Consider the following 22,707-nt stretch of genomic DNA (forward strand, 5'->3'; position numbering starts at 1 on the left):
CGAAAAAAAGAGATGCGTCAAGACTGGCTTGACTCGTCAATGACTCTTTTGCTTGACTCATCGCCAACCGCGGGCAATCCCATGTCATGTCATCTAGTGTCATGTCATGGTAGCACCAGATGAAGATGGAATAGAATGTTGTGTCAGTCAAGACAAGGCTGTGCCGTCAGCTGGGAAATGACTTACCGTAAAAGGTAATGGCAAAAGGCATGAATGGGATTGGATAATACTCTTCCGAGATCGACACATCATCCTGTGTGTGTATAGCAGCTGTGGGGAAGGCATCCATCCGGGGGCCTTGCAATGACATCTTCCACATGCCAGGTCATCCAATAGCATCCGTTCCTAAACCTTTAGCCCCTGTGTCCCTGATCTGAAGTGACATGGACGTTGCAGAACCGATATAAACAATCTTCATCGCTCTGATCAACCATCTTCCTTTGCTCCAACCAAGCAACCAAAGAGCCTTCAACCCGCCTCGAAAACCTCCAATCTGGACTCCATCACGATAACCTCACCACCAAGCCACCCAACCACAATGGAATCATCAACACCCTCACCCCCCATCACCCTCTACGACATCGCCCACAAACCACCCGTCACCAAACACTGCTTCTCGCCCAACCCCTGGAAGAGCCGCTTCGCCCTCAACTTCAAGGGCCTCCCATACACCACCTCCTGGGTGCGCATGCCCGACATCCCCCACGCCCGCCGCGAGCTCGGCCTGCCCGCTTGCCGCAAGTTTGCCGACGGCACCGACTTTTACACCCTGCCCGTCATCAAGGACGACTCCACGGGCGCCGTTCTTGGTGACTCCTTTGACATTGCCGTCTACCTGCAGCGCACGTATCCCGACTCTGGCGGCGGCGACCTGTTCCCCGAGCAGACGCTTGACTATGCCTTTGACCCGGGCTACGCCCTCGCCGTGCCGCTGTCGGAGCGCGCAGACGGCGGGCATCCAGAGTACTACCGCTTCAACACAAACGTCGACGCCGCCTTCACCTCTCACGTCCCGCTCATGGTGAGCCGCATGGCCTTTGATCCAGAGACGGAAGCGCAGACCAAGGCCGAGTTCATCCGTCGCGCGGGCGTCAAGTCCTGGGACGACTTTACCCTGACCAGCGAGGCGCGCGACAAGTTCATGCAGTCGTTTGAGGCCGCGCTGGGCGATCTGGCCAAGCTTTATCGCAGAGATGACAGCGGGCCGTTTCTGCTGGGCAAGCAGGCGAGCTATGCGGACTTCATTGTCGGCGCGTGGTTGAGAATGTCATCCATGTGTTTGCCTGAGAGCGATTGGGAGGTGGTCAGGAGCTGGCATGACGGTGTATTTGGGAGGCTGCATGACGGGCTGGAGGCGTATGCCGAGGTGAAATAGAGGACGAGGCTTGGAGTTTGGATAATGACTGCATCAGCAAACTTCATGTCTTGTGATTGTTGGCATGGGACTGGCTTTTTAGACCGAGCGATGGCGAAGACTGGGGTCTCATAGAAGGATAGAAGTTGGCTACATCCGTAAGAATTAGCAACAATAAACAGGCAAAACGTTGTACGACTCTGCTCCGACCTCAACGGGCACCGACGCTACCTATAAGAGTGACAATCCCTAGTTACTTAGTCGAGTTCAACAGACAAACGATGGCCTTAAGACTAAGGCTGCCTCCAGAACCGCACATTCGTTCATGTCCATCTAAACAAGTATACTTTCCCGTTCGGCGTACCTACCATTCGGCATCAGGCGGCAGAATCGGCCGCTCGTTCAAGACGGCATCGCCCATGCTGTCACGGTTGGCCTGGCGTTTCCGAGATGGCTTCTCCATTCTGTGGGTTGCTCTTGTAACGCCTGGCGCCGCACTCCAGGGGCTAGACGTTGAGATTGTCCGGTGAAGTTGAAAGGGTCTGGTCAGAACTTTTGAGATGTAGCATAGTAGAATATCTTGAGAATCTTTGAGTCTAGAGACTCTTGATGGAAGGGTCGTTGACGAGACGAGAAAGAGAAGCGTGGCCATGATGATTCTGTCTGTCTGTCTGTCTTTCTGGGAGGTTCGCTGAAAACAGGCCAGTCCGGCCCTTTATGAGCATGGCACAGCCACTGCAGCCGAACCAATTGGCATCGATACTCTGGATTGAAACGTTGCTTCACCACTGATAGTTGAGAAGATGGGATTGGAAAAGTGATGGAGGAGAAACAAAAGAGAGACTGAGGAAAATTAAGTTGGTGACAATAATGATATCGGGAAGCTAGCTGCTGGAGGGTGCCTGCCTCCCTCGTTCACACCGCTCACCACACGTCACTCGTCTCATCTAAAAAGCCTTTTGTCTGCCTCATCTTTTAGAAATTGACTCTCTAGACGGCAATGTTGATGCTGAGAGATGGTATGTTTTCAATAGGAACAGCTGGGACACAGTGAATTGCGTGAGAGCCACGGTTGGTGCGTATCTGCCTTCGTGATTGAAACTCACATTACCGGCTTATAGAACTAGAACCAGTAGCCCTTGCATCTCGAGGAACGTGGTTTGTCTATGGGAATGAGGAAACACTCCTAGAGACTACGTCAAGCGATGATTCGATACTTTGAGCGAGGCGGTACGGTACGGCCACAATGAATCCTATAGACAACGAGTCCTATTTGCACTATATATCAAGGATGCAACATCTACTGAGCTCCCTACTCCTTACCAATGACCGCCTCAAGCGCATCGCTGAACAGCGGCTTGATACCAGTCCAAGTCTCAAACTGAAAATCATACAGTCAGTAATGGTTTCACATTTAGGGGGCATGAGCAGAGGGGAGCGGGATGCATACCTGATACCAGCCCTGAGCAGCAAGAACTTCGAGTCCGGTAATCGTCTTCCAGTCACCCGCCTTTTCCGCAATCTGAATCACAGGAGTGCGCGGAGGATGGTAAGCCATCTCGAGAAGAACCCGGCTATGGCCCTGGACGTTGTCAGAAGCCGCCGCCGCCTTGAACACGGCGCCGAGAATCTCCTCGACGGCCGCGTCAATCGGCTTGTCGGCAGGGACGGTGCTGATGCTGACAATGGGCTTGCTGGCGATGGCCTCGGCCTCGGCAGCGCTCGCAACAACCTGCACGCCGTACTCGGCCGGGAAGCTCGACGCGAGGCCCTGCGCCTTGCTGGCATCCCGGGCGACGACGTAGATGGGCTTGAAGCCCAGCGAATGCAGCGCAAAGATGGCAGCGCGGCTCGTGCCTCCGGCTCCAACGACGACAGCACTGGCATCGCCGCTCTGCGCCTTGACGCCGGCGCTGCGGAGCACGTGGACCATGCCCTTCCAGTCCGTGTTGTCGCCGGTCAGTCTCTGGCGGCCGCCCAAGGACTCGTCGGCCGTGGGAATCACAGTGTTGACGGCGCCAATGATCTTGACCGCCTCCGTCAAGTCATCGAGGTGTGCCATAATGTCCTGCTTCAGCGGGATCGTGACCGATGCACCGCCAAAGTCGGCACTGCGCAGCACCTCGACGACATCCTCCACCTTGTCCGTCTCCAGACGCTTGTACTCGTGCGGCAGGCCGACCTGGCCGAAGAGGGTGTTGTGAAGAGCGGGCGATCGCGACTTGCTGATCGGCTTGCCGAACAGGTAGAAGCTCTTTGGCTCAATCTCGCCCAGCAGGGACAGGGCCTGGCGGATCTCGGCCGCGGAAAGCTGTCCGGGGGCAGCCTTGAAGGGCAGGGCAGGGTGCGAGACGGGCGTCAGGAAGCCGTTGAGGACACGGCTGAGCTTTCCAGCTGAGCCCATGTTGAGCGCAATGATTGGCGTGGGCTGGGCCGCCAGCATTCTCGACTTGAACCGTATCAGGTCAAAGTTGTCCTCGATGCTGCGAGCGGTGCCCACCAGCTTAATCACGTCGCCATACTGTAGAGCTCTGTTGTAGGCAGAGATCCACGAGGCATTCTTCCACGACAGCGCGCCGGCGGGATCGTGGTGAGAGGTGATGATGACTGTGTGCCCTCGTGACTCTCGCACCTGCTGAAGCACCTCATCAGACAGCGTCACCTCCAGGTCGAGATACTCAACGCCCATGCGGAGCGCCAGGCGGTAGAGCGCAAGGCGCAGCTCGTTGTTGCCATCGGGGAACTTGCCGCCCTGGGACTCGCTTCGCACGGTGAAGATGATGGGCTTGCCCGTAACATGCCTGAGCAGAGACACCTGCTTCATCACGGCCTGCGGCTGCTGGTCCTTTAAGAGATCCACGCGGAGCTCCACGGCATCGCAATCGGCGGTGACCCGAGGCAAGATGTCGACGGCGTCCTTGAGATCAGGCAGCGTCAGCGAGACGAAAAAGCTGTGCTTCTTCTTGGAGACCGCCTCGAGCGTCTTGGACTTTCCAGAGATGACCGAAACGAAACGGGTGAAGTCCTCCGGGATTTCCGCTTCAGCCACCGAAGCAGAGCCCTGCGAGTGAGGGCTGTAGTAGAGGAAGTTGCTGCACTCCCTGTACCACGGTCTCCTGCGCTCGTAGACCTCCCTGATTTCGTTGGTGTACGCCGGCCTCGTCTTGTCCTGGCTGAGATAGTCGACCACCTGGTCGGTATCCCGCTGGACGAGCAGCACAAGGCCGCCATTGGCGCCGTACGACTTGAGGAGCTCTCGGGCAGCGGGAGTCTCGACGAGTCCTCCGCCACACGAGAACACGTAGCCGTTGGGGTGAGCCGCGATGACGTCGCGCAAGAGGGCCACTTCGTCCTCTCGGAACCCTTCCCAGCCTCGGGGACCAGCAATCATCTCGGGAATCGTCTTGCCGGCCCGTCGTTCGAGCTCGTGGTCCAGATCCATAAACTTCCAGCCGAGCGTCTTTGCAACCCACTTGCCGGCAGTCGTCTTTCCGGCGCCTCGCATGCCAACGACGAAGATGGAGCGCTGGATGCTGGCGGGGGCCTTGGGCTTGGTCTCACGGCTGCTTTCAGTGTCCACGCCCTCCAGGTTCGCCTTGAACTGCTGAGAGAGGACGTCCCACCAGCCAGGCCAGGTCTTGCCGACGCACTCCCGCTCGGTAATCAGGACAGGGCCCGGAGCGGCGAGCGACAAGACGCTGAAGCTCATGGCAACGCGGTGGTCGTCGTAGCAGTGGATGCTCTCCTTGGGCGCCGTCAGGCTTTCCCTGGGCTTGCCGACGATCTGGATGCCGTCCTCGAGCTCGTTGCAGACAACGCCAAACTTGGCCAGCTGGTCCTTCATCGCCAGGATACGGTTGCACTCCTTGACCCGCTGGTTGGCAATCCCGGTGATCTCCGTGGTGCCCTCGGCCACTGCTGCCAGGACCGTGGCCGTGAGGAAGGCATCCGTCATGGTCGTCATGTCCACGCTGGGCAGAGCCTTGAGGTTTCCGGACTTGGGCCCCGTGACGGTCGTGGTGTAGTCATCCTGGTGGACCTCGCAGCCCATGGGCTCGAGGATCTTGACGGCGAACTGGGCGTCGCCCTGCAGAGACTTAGATCCAATGTTGGGGATGGTGCAAGTGGTTCCGGTAATGGCAGCCACCGCGAGCGGATACGTGGCCGAACTGGCGTCGCTTTCAACAGTGTACTCGGCCGGGTTCTGGTAGACGCCCTGGGGGATATGGTAGGTGTCTGGCTCGGTGGCTGAGGGAGTGACATGAATGCCAAACGACTTCATCATGGAAATGGTCATGTCAATGTACGGCTGGGAAATGGGCTTGCCTCCCACCAATCGCAGAGTGACGGCCTTCTTGGCATAGGGGGCCGCCATGAGGATGGACGACACGTACTGGGAGGAAACAGTTGCCGCAAGCTCGATTTCGCCTCCCTCAAGGCCGTTGGAAGCATTGATTCGGAGGGGAAGACTCTTTTCCCGCTCCAGGTAGTCAATGGCAACCCCGTTGGTCCGCAGGGCATCGACAAGGGGGCCGATGGGCCGGAGCTTCATCCTCGCGTTGCCGGTGAGAACCGTGGTGGTCGCCGTGTCCGTGGGCGCGCACAGAGCCGCAACGGTCGTCAGGAAGCGAGAAGCGGTTCCCGCGTTGCCAATGTACAAGGGCTCGTCCGAGGCCTTGAGCTGGCCAGAGTTACCCTGAACGACCAAGACCTGGCCTCCGTCCTCCCACGAGTAGGATGTGCCTCCCAGCGTCGAGACGGCCGAGAGCATGTACTCGGTATCGTCCGAATGCAGCAGGTTCTTGATTCTGCAGGAACCGGAGCCGAGAGCGGCGAGGATCAGGGCTCGGTTCGAAATGCTCTTGGAGCCGGGGGGCGTGATGGTGAGGCGGAGGTCGGCGGGGATGCCAGGCGACACCTCGATGGAGTCGGACAGGACGATGCGAATGGACTTGTCGTCGACGGAGCTCGCCTTTGCCTCGTAAGTCTTGCCAATCGCCGACAGCAGCACAATCTTCTTTTGGCTTCCGTCGTTCTTCTTGTCCACGGCCATCTTCTGGAGCAGAACATCCACGGGGCACTTCTTGCCCGCGGTCAGGCTGACGACCCGCTTGTCCTTGAGCGAGGTGGGCAGTCCATAGGACGCAATGCACTTCTCCAGCCGCGCGACAGCCTCGGGCCGCAGGACGCCCAGGAAGCGGGCCAGCTCGGCTTCCTTGACCATGCCAATCGCCACAGCCTCGCCGTGGAGGAGCTGCGGCGTCAGGAGCGCCTCGATGGCGTGGCCAATGGAGTGGCCAAAGTTGAGCAGGTTCCGAAGGCCGCCCTCTCGCTCGTCGGACGAGACAACCTCGGCCTTGACTCTCGCGGAGCCGGTGACGATGCGCCGGAGCACGTCCTTGATGGGCTGCAGCCGGTTCTGGCCCTTGGAGCGCACGCTGGACAGGATAGCGGCCGCCGACTCCTCCAGGACGGTGAACTCCTTCTCGTCCCAGATGGCGGCCGTCTTGACGACCTCGGCCATGCCGTTGATGAACTCGCGCACCGGCAGCGTCTCGAGAAAGGCGAGATCGATGAAGATGCGGCGCGGCTGCCAGAAGGCGCCGACGAGATTCTTGCCCATGGGGGTGTCAATCGCCGTCTTGCCGCCAATGGACGAGTCGACCATGGCCAGCAGCGTCGTCGGCACCTGGACGAAGCGCACGCCGCGCATGAAGGTGGCCGCGACATAGCCAATCATGTCGCCGATGACGCCGCCGCCCACGGCGATGATGACCGTGTCCCGCGTGCATTGGTGCGACAGCAGCCAGTCCTCGATCTCGGCCTTTGTCTCCCGGCTCTTGGACGCCTCGCCGGGCGGGATGGCGTAGGTGAGCAGCCGCGCCGCCGGGCTCGGCTTGTGCGCCTCGAATCGCTGCTGGAACGCGGGCACGTACGTGTCGAACAGGTTCGTGTCGGTGATGAGGACGTACGTCGACGACGCCAGGTTCTGCGTCAGGTCCTGGACGATGTAGTTGGGCCACAGCGCATGGTCGACGACGATGTTTGGCTCGCCCAGGATCGAGATGGTCTGGGGAGGAGGAGGAGGGGCTTTCGCTGCGTCCGCCATTTTTGGGGGGTGGTTTCTGGTGGTCGTTGAAAGGGCGATTGACGCCGCCTCTGGACCAGTGCCAATCAGTTGAGGCTGGTTTGTGTAGAAGATGATTTAAGCCAACACAGTCAAGTAGAGGGAAGAAGAGGAAAAGAGAACCAGGAAGGGGAGGGAGAGAAAAAAAAAAATGAAGCTTCTTCCTGGGGCGGGAGCTAGTAGGCTGAAAGTCTCGAAATTCTTTGGTGGGGTGAAGGCTTGAAACTCCAAAATGCAGCTCATCGAGTCACTAATACCGATATCGGGCTAAGTCTGGATTTCTATGAATAGGCACGTTTTCGGACATGCATGCATGCAACTGCCCATCAACTCCGAGACGGAGGGTTACATTTTCCTGATTCCACGTGTTTCTTTCTGCTGCGTACGATAATCTGACAGGCGTGTAGAAATTTTCTTGTTTTAAGACAAGTAGTAAGCCTTGAATCCATTGCCGAATGAAGGAGTCGTTCGGTTATAGTAGGAGAACAGTGCTGCTGTTATAGATTCCTTCATGTGGGATGGATATATATGTACTATACAAGTTGCAGGCTTCCCATCTACCTACCTACTCAACTAGTACTCCGAAACTCCAATTACACCAATAATAAAAATACAGTCCAAGTTCTACCGACGCAATTCTCTATACGAGTCTAGTATGCCTCATGAAAAGCCAACGCCCAATGATTCCGTTCCCTCCAAGCCCAGAGGCGCCGTCGTGGACGACGACCCCTGGCGACGAATGTAAGCAAGCAGCCGGATGCACCCCGAAGGAGTGATGCCCTCTGCGCGGCGAGCCTGCGCCAGGGTCTCGGGCCGCGTCCTCCTCAGCACTTCCTTCTCCGACAGGGCCAGGCCGGGGATGCTGTCGTAGTCCAGGTCCAGCGGGAGGCGAATGTTCTCGTCGTTGACGAACCGCCCGCGCTCGGCCGCCTGCATCTTAATGTACGGCGCGTATGCCGCCTCGATGACGACTCTGTCCCGGATCCGCGGCGGGTACTTCATGACCTCGGGCACGAGGGAGCTCAGCTGGTCCAGCTGAACCCGCTCGGCCGTGTTGGAAAGCCGCAGCATGTCGATGCCGGTGCGCCGCTGCGAGCTCTTCTTGACCTGGAATCCTGCCCTGCTCCACTCATCAGCCGCCAAGGAAACGCCGGCAAGGGACCTTGTGAGATCCTCAATCTGCTGCTTCTCATCCGAAAAGACGCTCCATCTGTGGTCCGAGACGACGCCCCATTCCCGTCCCTTTTCGGTCAAGCGGAGGTCAGCATTGTCCGCTCTGGCCGCCATGCGGAACTCGCTTCTGGACGTGAACATGCGATAAGGCTCCGTGACGCCCTTGGTGATGAGGTCGTCAATCATGATGCCAATGTAACCGTCTGATCGAGATAGCGACGCCCCCGGCAGACCGAGAGCAGCCCGGCCGGCGTTCATGCCGGCTATGACGCCCTGGCCGGCAGCCTCCTCGTATCCCGTGGTGCCGTTGATCTGGCCCGCCAGGTAGAGGCCACCGATGGCTTTCGTTTCGAGAGTAGACTTGAGCCCGCGGGGATCGACGTAGTCGTATTCAACGCCGTAGCCAGGCTGCAGCATCTTGACCTGCTCGAGACCCTGTATCGAGCGCAAGACCTGCTCTTGTGCCTCTGCGGGTATCGTCATGGAGAGGCCGTTGGGGTAGATGATTGGGTTGTCAAAGCCCTCCGGCTCGAGCCAGACGATGTGGCGCTCCTTATCCGCAAACCGAATGACCTTTGACTCGAGAGAGGGGCAGTACCTCGGGCCCTTGACTGTTTCGCGAATGTGAATCGATTTTTCCAGATTGTCTCGAACAATCTTGTGCGAGGCCTCGTTGGTGTATGTGATGCTGCAAGTAAGCTGGTCCTGCACAGCGACCTGGGAGTTGAGGTAGCTGAAAGGGATGGGGGGGTTGTCGCCCAGCTGCCTCTGGAGAATGTCGAAATTGATGGTCGACTTGTCGAGCCGCGGAGGTGTTCCCGTCTTCAACCGACCCAGCTGGAAGCCAGCTTCGCGTAGTGACTTGCTCAGGCCCGTCGTCGCCGCCTCTCCAATGCGGCCGGCCGGATAGGCCTCAAGCCCAATGTGTATTTCGCCTCCCAAGAATGTTCCGGTTGTGATGACAACTCTTCCGGTCTGCAAGATCTCGCCATTTTCCAATCTGACGCCGGCGATTGAGCCCTTGGCGCCTTTGCTTGAGCCTTCGTTCTCGGACAGGATGATATCCGACACGCTTTCGAGGACAATGGACAGGTTCGGATACGATTCGAGCTCGCTTCTCATGTACTTTTTGTACAGATCTCGATCAATCTGCGCTCGCGGACCCTGTTACACAAGACGGGGACATTAGCTCCGTGAACCGCCGGGACACAGCAGATCGTAATGATAACCAGACATACCCAGACAGCCGGGCCCTTGCGCCGGTTCAGCAGATGAAACTGCACGCCAGCCTTGTCAATGATCCTCCCCGCCAAGCCATCCAGCGCATCAATCTCTCGGATAATGGTGCCCTTGCCAATGCCCCCGAAGCTCGGATTGCAGGAACATGTGCCCAGGTTGTCCATCTTGGGCGTCACCAGCGCCGTCCGCGCACCGGCTCTCGCAGCAGCAGCGCATGCCTCGGCGCCGGCATGGCCACCGCCTATGACGACGACATCAAATGCTCTATTTTCGTTGGCAACAATTAGCTGGCTGTTCTGTCTCTCTCTCTCTCTCTCTCTTCCTCGCCGAGATCTCCAAGGATCACATCATCGGTAGTAGAAAGAAACTGGCGACGCACCTATGCCTGTCGCTCACGGTAGCAAACCGACGTCGTCCCCAACTCGGGCGCCAGTGAAACGACCGAGGACGCAATAAGGCACTCATCTTGCATTCATCTACCACTGGTACTATTGCATGCTCCCCGGCAAGAAAACCATCCTGCGTCGACAAGTTTCGCCTGCTAGATTTGCCATCTGGAGGGAATGGTCGCAATAATTTTTATCGATAAAGATCTTGGATAGATGCATATTTGTGGATAGATGCATATGACGTATCGCCTCCTACAACGTCAATGATACTTCGAGAGACGATGTTCTCACACATTTCGCAATAAGTGGAAGGCTCGTCAGGAAGTCTCAGATATTATATTATATATGTAGCTGCGAAATCATAGGGCTATTCGCTCGTCAAATCATCCGCTCCAGTCCAGTTTATGCCCAAGATGATACGGCATCCTCAACCTCCTCCAGAAACGTCGTCGCATTATGAACCGTCGTGCCACCAAGAACCACGCGCACGCCGGGCATCGTAGCATTGACTCCAGCAATCATCTTGGCCTCCTCATACGTCACACCTCCCACCATGAAGACGATAATGTCCTGCGGCTTGTCTCTGGTCGAACTGCCGTCATCCACGAACGGGTACTGCTGCTCCTTCAGCCGGCCCTTGATGAGGTTCTGCAAGGTGCCCTCTAGCAGCGAGTTGTGCTGCGTGTACACATTTTCCACGCCTTTCAGGCCCTTAAATCGGTTTGCCGTGCCGGAGAAGATGCCGGCGGAGTCGAATATATCTGTGATGCCGGTTCGGGAGTCCGAAGTGTGTAATGAAGAGTGATAGGCCAAGACCTTCTTGACTAAATCAGCTTGTCTTGGAGAGACGTTGCCAGCCGCAACAAGAAGGTCCATGAGCATGGGGAGAGCACTCCCGGGGTGTTTCTGGTAGCGCAAGGCATATAGAGCCACAACACCAACTTTGCTTCCCGCCGAGATGTTGGGAGCTTGGATTATTCTTTGTACGGCCTAATGGCATGAGTTAGCCTCGGTCATTGTCGCTTGTCGGCCGCATATATCATTCAATTACCTTGAGATCGGAACCATGGTTGTCATTGCAAGCCAAGCTCTGCTCCAGTTCGCTGACTTCCAATAGACTCTCGGCAGCAACTCTCCGACTAAGCTCAGAGACAAGCGTGACGTGCTTGCTTACGTTCCCGGAGAGCTTCCGAAACTCTGGATATTCCTCAATAAACCGCTTCATATCTGATATTGACTCGATGTTGGCATTGTTCTTCGTCTTGGACTGGTACTGCTCGACGTATTCCTTGATTGTCCCGCCCAAGTCGCCAAAGTTTAGAAACATGTTCTTCTTGAAGAAAGGGTCCTGGTCTTGGGAGAGAACAATTTCCTTGAGCTCGGGCCTGATGTCTGGGACGTCGCTAAGATCAACCCGGCCATTCTTGATCCCGAGCAGATGGTGAACCATGGCCTGGTAGGTCCACTGCGTTAGGAGGGGTGTGACCGGATCCTCCCTGCGGTCCAGGATGAGAAGAATAGGAGGCGTGTCGACTTTGCGGAAATCAAACAGCTGGTCTTCCTTTGTCATAAGGTATCGTACCTCAGACGCCAGCTTTGCAGCAAGAGGGCTGCTCTTCTGATATCGGATCAGCGGCTTCTTCTTAAGGGAGAGGAGAACGGCGAGGAGGCCTTCCGAGCAACGCTGCAGAGAATCGGGGTTCCACTTGTCCGGGCCACCGGCCCATATCCGGTGCTGCGGAAGGGTCATGTTGAGACTGAAGAGATCTGGGTTGATGACGATGTAGTCGGCAAAGTGCTCCTGGACGACCTTGACGACTTCATGGTCGTCCGCCTCGGCGAGCCGCTCCAGGGCCGACTTCTTGGCTACATTTGTGAAAAAGAGGTAGTACTCTCCGTACTTTGGGTCTCGGAGCTCGTCGATGAGCAGCTGAATGGTCTCGGGCGAGGGACGGACCAGGCAGATGCAGCGAAGATGGCGCATCTTTTCGCGGCTGGCGTTGTCCAGGCGGTCGATGAGATAGACCTCGTACTCGAGCAGCGAGGACTGTGTGATGGCTGTTGACACGATGGAGATGGTCTCTCTATCTAGCAAGAGGACCTTCATCTTTGAAGATGAGGCATCGCCCGAGGACAGCATCATCTTGGAGATGTATCCGGCGACGGCTTGTGAGACATCCATGATGATGACGTGTTTGCTGCTTTGCCGCTAGCTACATGATATCATCCGTCGAAAGGGTTGTATGGTATTCGCAGTGGCCCGGAAGACAAGAAGCGATCCGAGCTCGGCGTCGGTGTGTATCATATGAGGATCCGATATCACACTCCTTTTGGTGAGAGCGTTGCGTTCACTACTAATCAATAAGCTGGAGACGTGTTACGGAGGGCGGGAGTGACCTCACTGTGCACCTGAGAGGTGAGTGCCCAATGAGGTAAGGCGGAGGGCGGAACAACTGCCTGCCGTAGGGGTGAAGCTCGACGGACTAGTGCCGCGTCGGGACTAGCGCAAGAAGCTGGCGTGCCAGGTACCTTCTATGAGGGCATTAAGGGCATGTCTTTCCATGCCTTGAGAGTCTAGTTAGTTAATGCGAACAGAGGAATTCGAGAGCAGATTAGATTCAATTTTTTTGAATACATAAAGCCTTTCAATTCTGTTTGCTCCTTGTCACCTTCTCAAAATACTCCAAGTAAAGCGTGTTGCAGCTGCTTCTTTCTGCTCCATCGCTGATGGAAAGGTACCGAAGACTGTGGGTATTTCGCGGCACCTGATTGGCTACTTCTGCTCGAATGCGTAAAAGCTGTCCCATTCATGAAGGTACGTACATCCACCTGAACCGTTGATATCATGATGCTTCGATCAGACTCAACTTGATCAAATTCGCCTTTAATCTTGCAACTGCCCACTACTGAGCATCCAATTTCTACTTTATTTTACTCAAATAATGCCCTGGCTTTGACTGGATGAGTGAGAACCGTCAGTTATAGCGAGAATGGCGGATTCTTGCCCAGCTCGGCATGAACCAACGTAAGCCTGTTCCTCTGCTTCATGAAAAGCTTCACTATCAAAACTAGTACTAACCCTTTCCCCCCCCTTTCCCTCGGGTCATATGGACACAACAGGCTCTCCTTCACTCAAGGCCTCATAGTAGGCCAGCTCTCTGTTGTCCTCATCCTAGCCGCCTTCATCAAATTCTTCATCTTCGGCGAGGCCCCCTCGCCCGACGTGGCCGCCTCGCTCCGAGCCACGGAGCGAAGATCGCGGACTCTCGCCCACAAGCAGTCTCTGCTGCGCCTCCGCTCGCCCAGCCAGCGCGTCGGCCAGCCGCTCAACCGCAAGAAGTCGACGGTCCTGCGCAGCCCGCCGACGCTCACCATCGGCTCCATCCTCAGCAAGACGTACTACAACGTCGACAGCCACCAGCCCGAGAGCCTCGACTGGTTCAACGTGCTCATCGCCCAGACCATTGCCCAGTTCCGCAGCGACGCCCAGCACGACGACGCCATCCTCAACTCCCTCACCAAGACGCTCAACGGCGACTCGCGGCCCGACTTTGTCGACGAGATCCGCGTCACCGAGCTCAGCCTGGGCGAGGAGTTCCCCATCCTCAGCAACTGCCGCATCATCCCCGTCGACGAGGACGGCATCAGCCTGGGCAGCCATGCAAAGTTTGATCCCGCCACCGCCGCCCGCGACGGCACTCGCCTCCAGGCCCGCATGGACGTCGACCTCAGCGACATGCTCACCCTCGCAGTAGAGACGAAGCTCCTCCTCAACTATCCCAAAAAGCTGTCTGCGGTCCTCCCGGTAGCCTTGTCCGTCTCGGTGGTGAGGTTCAGCGGCACGCTGTCTATATCGTTCATCCCGAGCAACCCTTCCCAGTCCACTCCGACCATGATGGCATTCAACTTCCTCGACGACTACCGGCTAGACTTTTCCATCAGGAGCCTGCTCGGGAGCCGCTCGCGGCTCCAAGACGTGCCCAAAATCGCACAGCTGATCGAGTCTCGGCTGCACAGATGGTTTGATGAGCGGGCAGTGGAGCCACGATTCCAGCAGATTGCGCTGCCGAGCCTGTGGCCCAGGAAAAAGAACACCAGAGGGCCCGACGATGCCATGGCAGATGGGGGTGCAGCTTCTTCTGGCCTCTCCAAGGGCAAAGAGAGAGATTCCTCAGTGGGGGCTGATGGCCGGGAACAGGCTACTCTACGACACCGTCGACCTTTGGGCGACGATGAGTACACCAAGGAAGGGTCTCTCCGCAGCCTTAGCAGGGATACGAGGATCTAGAGTATGAGTTATATTCTTTCTTTGCTGAGGCGGAGACTGCCACTCCAAAGCAGTACGAGCCTGGTGTGCAAGGCTTAGCGAGACATAGAATGGCAACATACAAATTTCACGATGACACTGCCAGGGACGTAGCCTCGAATAGGAGTTTGTCTTTGAAACGGGTATGGATAATGTACACCACACGGAAGTAGAGAAACTGTTTCTACTCCTTTCACACTTTAGTCTTTCGCCTTTCTTGATAGCCGGACGCGCCATGTTATGGGAGGAACAGCGAATGCTAGAAACTGTCTGCTAGAACACAGCCAGAGCAAGTGGTGACTCTGTCAGAAAATAGAGATTCTTCCACCAAGCAACCGAGCCTCCAACAAGCAACGCGTAGTAGATGCCCGACCACAGAATCACGCGGGCGGGCCGAGCAGCGTCATCCTCGGAGAGCCAATACGGCTGCACGGCGCCCCAGACGCGAGGCAAGCCCATGGAGTTGCAAAAGGCATGGACGACAACGACGGCAAGCAACGAGCCCGTCCGCAGGAAGAGGAAGTTTGCGTAGGCCCCAAAGACGGACGTGTACGAGAACTGGAGCACGGAGCGGGCGATGGCGGCCACCAGGGGCGTCTGCGGGTGCGTGACGCGGAACTCGTAGAAGTGGTGCAGGTGCGCAAGGCCAAAGACGACGGGGGACAGCAAGATGATTCTACTCAGGCTGGAGCCTGCGACCAGCAGCAGCGGGATGGCGGCGGAGCGGAAGAGACACTCCTCGGTGACGGGGCCCTGCAGTGAGACGAACGCATGAGCCCTCAGGAAAGAAGACGCGGAAGATGCATAGAATTGGAGAGAGAGGGCCAATTGATTGACCCAGAGCCGTTTCGATTCATCAGTAATGCTCAAAGGGCACACAACTCACAGCAACCAGGTTTCGCCAAGCAGGCCATTCAGCCCAAATGTCCCGCAGCGGCTGGAATCCAGAGATCCATTCTCTCCAGCCGCCGTCAATCACAAGAGCCTCGTACAGCGGCGCGGCAAAGAGCAAGCCCGTCAGGAGGCAGCTCTTGAGCGTCTCAGCCAGCCCAACCGGCCAGTAGCCCATGAGCCGCAACGGGCTGCAGCTGGTGGCCGCCGCCGTGGCATCGCAGACATGGGGCAAGAGGAGCAGCGTCGCGAGGGAGCACGCAGTCGTGGACAGCGAGACGGCGGTGATTCTGGCGCGAATGGCCTCGGGGGCGTCTCTTGAGCGGCCGGGAGAGGCTCGCGTTTGCGGCGAGGCGTACAGAGGGAGCACGTAGACGAGGGTATACGCCGCCTGTTGTCCTCATCAAGCTTCCCGCCCCGACAACGGCAGGAAAGCATGATAGATTAGTGACGCCCGCACGAGTCGAAGAGAGTTTTTTGTCCAGGGCGTTACTGCTTACCAAGAGACCAAAGGCTTGGGGCTGGGTGAGTGCACCTGATGATGGAGGAGGAGCCATATTTGATGAGACCAGAAGAGATGATGTCCCAAACTGAAGTTCTCACAAATGATATCAGACACGCAATATGACAGAATATACAAGGTGAGACACTGTCAGGCACGGAGAGAGAGAGGAGGAGGCTCAACGACCGCATGTGATGCCGCGTTTTTGGAAAAGCGAGCCTCAAAAAAGAAAACAACAGCTTGAAGAGACACGAAGACAAAAAACAGAGCAAAAAAAAGAGGGGACGCCGCAGCTATGGAGGAATCGCAGCCCTATGCGGGGAATGCAGTGACGCAGGACATGTCTGGGACGACTGATGGGTAACGGTATGAGGTATGCAACACAATGGGAGGAGCGGTGGTTTATCAATTGACGATGTCTTGAGAGGACAAAGGCCTCGTTTCCATTGTGGGATGCCCAGCAGCTGAGGCTGAAGAGAATGGCATTTTGTCTCGGCTAGGCTCATGGAACAATGGGTTCCTGCATTTGGTGCGCAACACTAAGAACAGCGGTTAGTAGTTCCATTGGGTGGCGGCTCGCTGCTCTTCCAAAACTCTATGCCAGGTTTGAAGAAAAGAAACAACCCTCAAGATTGATAACCTATAAGTTGATGACTGAGTCAGTTGTTGTTATTGTCATGTTCATTGTTATTCCCTGTCGTTTGTGGTGTTTGTTTGGGTCATCCGACTGAGGTCCATCTACCACTCTGGGGTAGATCGGAGTGATGATTGCTGTTGAACTAACATGGAGCTGGCAGGGATCCCGATACGGCCTCATTGAAACCTCACAAGACTTCATACCCTATTTACCTGGAGGCACGTTGGTGGATAAGGTAGGTATATGGCGTCAACGGAAGATACCTACGCAGTTGATCAGATCGCCAACCGCTTCAATTGACACAAAGTCAACCGCCAGACGCCAAGGATTGCAACCCCCCCAGCAGCGTTTCATTCTCGCATGTCGCTCTCAACGTTGAGCCTGGCTGTTGCTTCCTAGCGTCTACCAGCATCCAATCTCGAGCGCCCAAGTGTTCGCGCATGGACACAAGTCCATTCCAGTGGACTGCCTGTTTGCCTATCAGCATCATGGTCAGCATCCGCCTCTGCAGTCGATGGGAGTTTCAAGAATCACGGAGTACATACATACTCATGAACGCAACACCATCAGGCGCCTGTTTGACAGAGTACATGCCTGTCGGGCGGGGGGATACACGAGGCGTCAAATGGCCGCAGCAGAACAGACGCAGCGCAGAGCATCCTGAAGCTGTTTGTCTGCATATGCAGCTGCATGTGCATGCATCTGCCTGTGCCTGTAATTTCACAGCGTGCAGGGCAGAGGATGCCTGCGCCACGCTCGCGTGTTGCTCAACCTGCGCATACAACGTCGAGCCTGGCCAGTCGAATTAAATACCTCAGAGCAGAGGAGAGAGAGCCTGGTCTGGCTTCGTGGTACTAGTACTCGTACCCATCCCGACCAGTTGGTCCGATGCTGGGATTGCATGGACTCGTGCTGTATGTGTGTACAAGCAGTAGTACGCCGTAATAATCGAGGCCTGGCTGGCAGTTTGGTCAACATTCCACGGCTGAGCAATGGCGAAACGGAGCCCTTCTCCAACAAGCCGGGCCTTCCCAGGCACCGTTCCGCTTCTTCGGCCACAGCTCCCCAGCTCGGGATCCCTTCATCTCAGTAGTTCACCGCTAGCAGCCCGCAGAGTTCATGCTAGCCACCGATCTGGTTAACTCTGCCCTTGTGGTGCCTGACTCCAGCAGCGATCGCGATGGCTTCAAGCCTCGCCCAGAGAGAGAGAGAGAGAGCGCGCGCCCTTTTCGCACGAGTCCAGGCGCCCTCGGCTGCCGACAATTCCTGGCCTCTCGCCGTTTGCTTCGCCGCTGTTGCTCGCCCAGTTGCGCCTCTGGCTTCTTCCGGAATCTCTGGGGAGCTCGGACCTGCGTCTTCCCCTGCAGGTGGCCCAGCTAGCGGCGCTTCTGTCCTGCTTGTGCCTGCTTCTGTCGTCTGCGAAACGAAGGGCACCCCTGCATCTGCGCGATAGGCCCGGCCAGTAGGAGCCTCTGATTGCGTTGTCTTTTCTGTCTCTAGCCAGCGGATCCGCCGCCAGACACAGTCAGCGCAGGATCCTCTTCTCTCGGAGCTTGACATTGCATCAAAGTCTGCAAGGGACGAGACAGGTGAAGACAAGGGAAGAGAGAGACAAGACAATGAAGAGGGATGGCGCTGTAGATGAGACACAAGCACGAGTACCTGCAGATACTACCTTGCCTTGGTTTATCACCTGAGTACCTAAGCAGGCGGTCAAGGTTGAAGCTCTCGTCTTCCGTCTGTCTGTCTTCCATGGCAACCTCTAGAACTGAACCTGGCCGGAGATTGTATGTACATAGGTAGGTACCCGACAAGGCCCCATGTTTGTGCTGGGGAGCCCTTGTATATTCGCGTTCGGCGCAGGTACGAGCGCTGGCAGAAAGCACTCGGAAGGAGCCTTGAGAGCAGAGGAAGCTCTTGCCCGAGGAACAGAGTTTCTCGACCAAAACTCAATTCTATGGAAACTGCGATCACGAGAGCTGCCAAAAAGTCAACAACAACAAAGAAATAGTAAATAAAAAATAAACAACAACAACAACATCATCACCATCATCACCTTCATCTCCCAACCGAGACTCACCAGCTCCACGTCTCACCCACGGCGGTCGCCTTGCATAAAGCAACCGCATCACCACCAGCAGCAGCAGCGCAAACTCTGCGGGTCAGCAACCAGCCCGCCCATTTGTTACGGAGCCGCGAACCAGCCAGCCCCAGGCGCTGAGGCCACGCCGAGCCCGCCAGACTATTGCCCGTTGCTACCGTTGCTGCTGCTGCGACCACCAAGCAAAAATATCCCCTTTTCATGGGCCTCCCCCCCGGGCCGCATCTCGTGCCCCGTCAACCGCCTTGCTCGGCTCTCTCTTCGCATCCTCCACACTCGTTTTCCTCCGTCCGTCTGTCGCTCTCTACCCGCTGACCGTCTACGCTCTTTTCTGCCCTGTCCGTCCTAGGACTACAGTACGCACGCCTTGGCTGGCATCGTTTCGCGCTTCGTCTTCGCCAATTTTCCTGCTGCAGACCGTCTTGAGTCGTCCTCGTCGACCTACGAAGTTATTGCTCTCGGCTTCACGTCCCTTTTTTAATATTTAATCCTTTCAGTCGCTACTTCGGATCTCTCCGTAAAACTCTTTGACAGCTCGCCTGCAGCCCTCTCAGCGCGCTGCTCGATTTTTGGTTACACTTCGATTCTTCCCCTGGATTCTCATTTTTCATCTGCTTTTGCGAACGTAATAGCCGCCGACTTGTTAGACGCGACCAATCAGTTTCAGCTGCTCTTGTTTTTCCTCTGCATATTTGCCATCGGACACCGTTTCGTGCTCTGCGGCAGCCGTTTTGCTTGTTCTGTGCGAGCATCGCCTGTCCAATCCGAATTGGCATGGCCAGCAGCCCGACCTGCTCGCAGCATCCCTCCACGACGAATCGAAACTCTCGGAGATAAAAACCTGAGCACAATACAAGCAGACTGCGTCGCCACCTCCGCACCAGACGATAGACTGGGCTTATACACGCTCACGCCCTGCAAGGCCGAAATCCGTTCACAGCTGCGCCGACATCTCGCCATTTCCGCGTTTAGCTGGGCAAATGTTATGAGCCAGCCCTCGTTTTGAGTGAGCAGAGGATGTCCGAATCGCCCGACTCCGAGCGGTCCTCTCAGGGTGAGAAGCTTCAGATCCGACTGGTGCCTTACTCGCCGCCCAGACTCAGCGGCGGCTCCGAGCTCTTCAACCCTGAACCTTCTTCCTCCTCAAGACCGGACAATGTCGAAATCCACGCCGCCGACGAATCGCCAAGGACCTCGAGTCCCCCGCCCTCCATCTCTACCGTCGTTGGTCCGTCGCGCTCCTCGACGGGCAAGCGACGCAGCTCAAGCATTGGCGCCAGCAAGGTCCTCGAAAGCGCCTCATCTTCCGTCGAGACGCTCGAGCCCACACGGTCGAGGACTCGATCTCAGTCTCTATCACAGTCACTCAGAACCCTGACATCGCCGCCGTCGCCAGAAATTCAAGCTGCAGCCCCTGCTCAGCGTCGTCCCAAGAGATTCATCGATATCAACCTTAATTCTGACAACAAGACCTTCTCGCTCGTTCCCCTATCCTCCCGAGCCTCTCGCACCGACTCCTTCGTTTCTACTCGCACCGACTCGAACCCCCATTTCTCTGTCGCTTCCAGCGCCTCCTATCGGCAACAGTCTTCAAGCATCTTTAGTGAGGACCGCCCCAGCTCCCCTTTGACGACCCTGGCCGAGGACAGCACGTCTGTGACTGCATCCTTTACTCCCTCAATCCCCGAAGAAGATTCCGACTCAGCCTCACCATGGGACTATCGCCTGGTTGGCGGACTGCGCAAGGTTGACAGCCAACTGAGCCATGTCACAGATACCACTCCTACCCGCCTGCCTTCGTTCCTGGAAGAAGAGCCCGACCTCTCGAGCAAAATCGCGATCCAGGAAGAGCCCATCACTGCTTTTACCCTCAACACCAAGCAATCATTCTCGTCTGAAAAGACGGGCCACACGGTGTCGGACCGCACGAATTACAAGACGTATGCGCAAAGCTCTTCCGGCCCGGACACTGTCCGCGGCTCCATGGCGTCGGATTTTGATACTTCTTCACTATTCCCCACCGGCTCCAACTACGTCGTCTATGATGGTGCATCAGCTTCTGATGATCAATCGCGGGCGCATTCGCATTCAGACTCCGAACAGAGGGAAGCCCCCAACTACATCGTCCATGGACACCGACGGACCCAGTCTGATGGAACAGACATTTCTCATGCGCAGTCCGAGTACTCGAGAGATAGCATGCTCGTTGCTCCATTACGGCCCATGCGGTCAGGTCGTCTCTACTCCAACTCGACGATTGTGAGCGCCCGATCGCTTGAGCACCTGAGGACCGGGTCTTTGACGTCCATGTCTAGCGCTAGGATGAATCAAGATGCCGACCCCAACGCGCCAATGGGCATGTCCACGCAGGTAGATTTGGAAGGGCGGCACACACGGAACCAGTCAGGGTCTGGACAAGGCATTCACCGCAGAAGTCCTTCTAGAACACAGCCATGGGGCCCTGCCCTGTCCACGGTCCTTTCGGAGAGCGAACGTAGCGATCCTTCGACGCGGTCCATCTCTCGACTGTCTGGAAACGCTCGCAGCAGTGTCTTTACGCTCAACCAGCTTCGACAGACGGGAAGCTTCTCCACCTTTGGACTCGAGGAGGCCCTGGCCATGGCGTCTCGGTCTCGGAGCGGCTCCGTTGATCGACCTCAGCCAGTCCACGGCAGAGAGACGCCTTATTCCACTGCTCGTCTAGTCCGCGACCACGACGAGGACGGCGATGGCCTTGCAGATCTGGAGAGCAATCACCGCCTTCCCTCGCGCGCCCGCGGCCTCAGCATGGTCTCTAACCACTCGGGAGACAGGAACCTCCGCTCCTCAAGCAGTTCCCGAAACAACAGCATAAGCTACGCGGCCATTCCGGCATGGGCACGGTGAGCAAGGCTATCAGTCGCTTCACACTTCGCAAAGTCTAACTTGGACAGGGTCTATTACGGAAGTGGAGAGCGGCGCTTTCTCGCAGCGCAGCCTTCCAATGAGTCAATGTTTTCGCAGTTTACCAGCAGCTTGCACCGCGATTCGTCCCATAGCCGCTCCCCAAGCTATGAGCAGCACACTCCCGAGATTGTTAATCCCCGCCGCCGACCCCATGAGATATACAGACGAGCAAGCGAATCCGACTCGATGGACATCAGGCCAGTGCCTCAGCCCCAGCCCTATGCGCCCGTCGACTCTGGTGTCGTCAAGAAGAAGACGTCGAGCGTTTGGTCGCCGCATCTGCAACACGACAGGCGTGCCAGCCGATATAGCATCTGGTCACCTCCTTCATTGTCCGAGTCTGCTGATTTCGGCCTTTGGCGACGCAACATTCAGCTTGTGTTGTTCATCATTGGGTTCATCTGCCCCTTGAGTGAGTTGTTCGAGATGCTCCCTTGGAGAGACTACTTGGCTAATGGACAGGAATAACAGCGTGGATGCTTGGCGCCGTTCTACCGATCCCCCCAAAGCCGGAGCGAGCCATGACGGAGCGAATCTACATTACTGGCCATCTCGATATTCGAATGGAGGCACGACACCAGAGGCAGTACATCCACGCGGAGCGCCTACACGAGCGGCTCAAGTGGTGGAGACGCGTCAACCGGCGCATGTCCATCATTGGCGCCGTCATTCTCAGTCTCTGCATCATCCTCATCGCTGTAGGCGCGAAGCAGCAGTGGCATTGATGGGGGGGCTTTTTCTTTTCACAATTCTATCAAGCCTGGGGGAACATTATAAAAAGCGACGGGTTTTGGATTTTCAGCATTCATCTTTTCTTTTTCTGGCGGGACGACAACACCACTTGTCAAGGGGACCTTGTCTATTCCCTTTTATGGAACGGCGCCGATTTTGGATATCCCTTTCCGACTGACATTCGATTTTTTTGCGCAAAAGCTCTTACGAGATGACGATTCTTTCTTCCTCACTACTTACTTACAGCCATACATACATTACATACACATGTACACGCACGACGACTTCTTATGCGTAACGCTTTTTTTTT

General features: G+C 56.5%; 7 protein-coding genes across 7 annotated transcripts; 3 read left to right on the forward strand and 4 right to left on the reverse strand.

Annotated features, from left to right (window-relative positions):
* Window positions 1-479: 479 nt before the first annotated feature.
* Window positions 480-1,375, forward strand: TRIREDRAFT_23458 (uncharacterized protein; the record flags this gene model as incomplete). Its single annotated transcript, XM_006969705.1, has 1 exon — window positions 480-1,375. The coding sequence occupies exon 1, from the start codon at window positions 539-541 to the stop codon at window positions 1,373-1,375; it is 837 nt and encodes a 278-aa protein (XP_006969767.1). The 5' UTR covers window positions 480-538.
* A 347-nt stretch (window positions 1,376-1,722) lies between these two features.
* Window positions 1,723-2,006, reverse strand: TRIREDRAFT_112427 (uncharacterized protein; the record flags this gene model as incomplete). Its single annotated transcript, XM_006969722.1, has 1 exon — window positions 1,723-2,006. A coding segment is annotated over one exon (284 nt), but the record flags the coding sequence as incomplete, so codon positions are not given.
* A 660-nt stretch (window positions 2,007-2,666) lies between these two features.
* TRIREDRAFT_82516 (pentafunctional aromatic polypeptide) lies at window positions 2,667-7,463 on the reverse strand (the record flags this gene model as incomplete). Its single annotated transcript, XM_006969723.1, has 2 exons — window positions 2,667-2,735; window positions 2,805-7,463. 2 exons carry the CDS (start codon window positions 7,461-7,463, stop codon window positions 2,667-2,669), a joined length of 4,728 nt encoding a protein of 1,575 aa, XP_006969785.1.
* Window positions 7,464-8,141: 678 nt separating this feature from the next.
* On the reverse strand, window positions 8,142-12,583 carry TRIREDRAFT_82519 (uncharacterized protein; the record flags this gene model as incomplete). The annotated part of the gene is made up of 5 exons (XM_006969724.1): window positions 11,334-12,583; window positions 10,703-11,272; window positions 10,262-10,391; window positions 9,893-10,215; window positions 8,142-9,818 (listed from the first exon to the last, which is right to left on the reverse strand). The coding sequence occupies exons 1-5, from the start codon at window positions 12,462-12,464 to the stop codon at window positions 8,142-8,144; spliced, it is 3,831 nt and encodes a 1,276-aa protein (XP_006969786.1). The 5' UTR covers window positions 12,465-12,583.
* Window positions 12,584-12,927: 344 nt separating this feature from the next.
* Window positions 12,928-14,620, forward strand: TRIREDRAFT_82523 (uncharacterized protein). Its single transcript, XM_006969715.1, has 2 exons — window positions 12,928-13,307; window positions 13,403-14,620. The coding sequence occupies exons 1-2, from the start codon at window positions 13,273-13,275 to the stop codon at window positions 14,568-14,570; spliced, it is 1,203 nt and encodes a 400-aa protein (XP_006969777.1). The 5' UTR covers window positions 12,928-13,272; the 3' UTR covers window positions 14,571-14,620.
* Window positions 14,621-14,861: 241 nt separating this feature from the next.
* Window positions 14,862-16,323, reverse strand: TRIREDRAFT_124222 (CaaX-protease; the record flags this gene model as incomplete). Its single annotated transcript, XM_006969725.1, has 3 exons — window positions 15,980-16,323; window positions 15,475-15,870; window positions 14,862-15,341 (listed from the first exon to the last, which is right to left on the reverse strand). Exons 1-3 carry the CDS (start codon window positions 16,034-16,036, stop codon window positions 14,862-14,864), a joined length of 933 nt encoding a protein of 310 aa, XP_006969787.1. The 5' UTR covers window positions 16,037-16,323.
* A 4,646-nt stretch (window positions 16,324-20,969) lies between these two features.
* On the forward strand, window positions 20,970-22,390 carry TRIREDRAFT_124223 (uncharacterized protein; the record flags this gene model as incomplete). The annotated part of the gene is made up of 3 exons (XM_006969716.1): window positions 20,970-21,601; window positions 21,653-22,077; window positions 22,128-22,390. Exons 1-3 carry the CDS (start codon window positions 21,027-21,029, stop codon window positions 22,388-22,390), a joined length of 1,263 nt encoding a protein of 420 aa, XP_006969778.1. The 5' UTR covers window positions 20,970-21,026.
* Between the last annotated feature and the right edge of the window lie 317 nt (window positions 22,391-22,707).

Source organism: Trichoderma reesei (genome assembly GCF_000167675.1).
Source record: "Trichoderma reesei QM6a unplaced genomic scaffold TRIREscaffold_39, whole genome shotgun sequence".
Lineage (NCBI taxonomy): Eukaryota > Fungi > Ascomycota > Sordariomycetes > Hypocreales > Hypocreaceae > Trichoderma > Trichoderma reesei.

Coding starts and splice junctions, on each gene's coding strand:
- TRIREDRAFT_82523 (XM_006969715.1), top strand. CDS start 13,273: ATGGCGGATTCTTGCCCAGCTCGGCATGAACCAAC. Junction 13,308..13,402: donor CCAGCTCGGCATGAACCAAC/GTAAGCCTGTTC, acceptor TGGACACAACAG/GCTCTCCTTCACTCAAGGCC.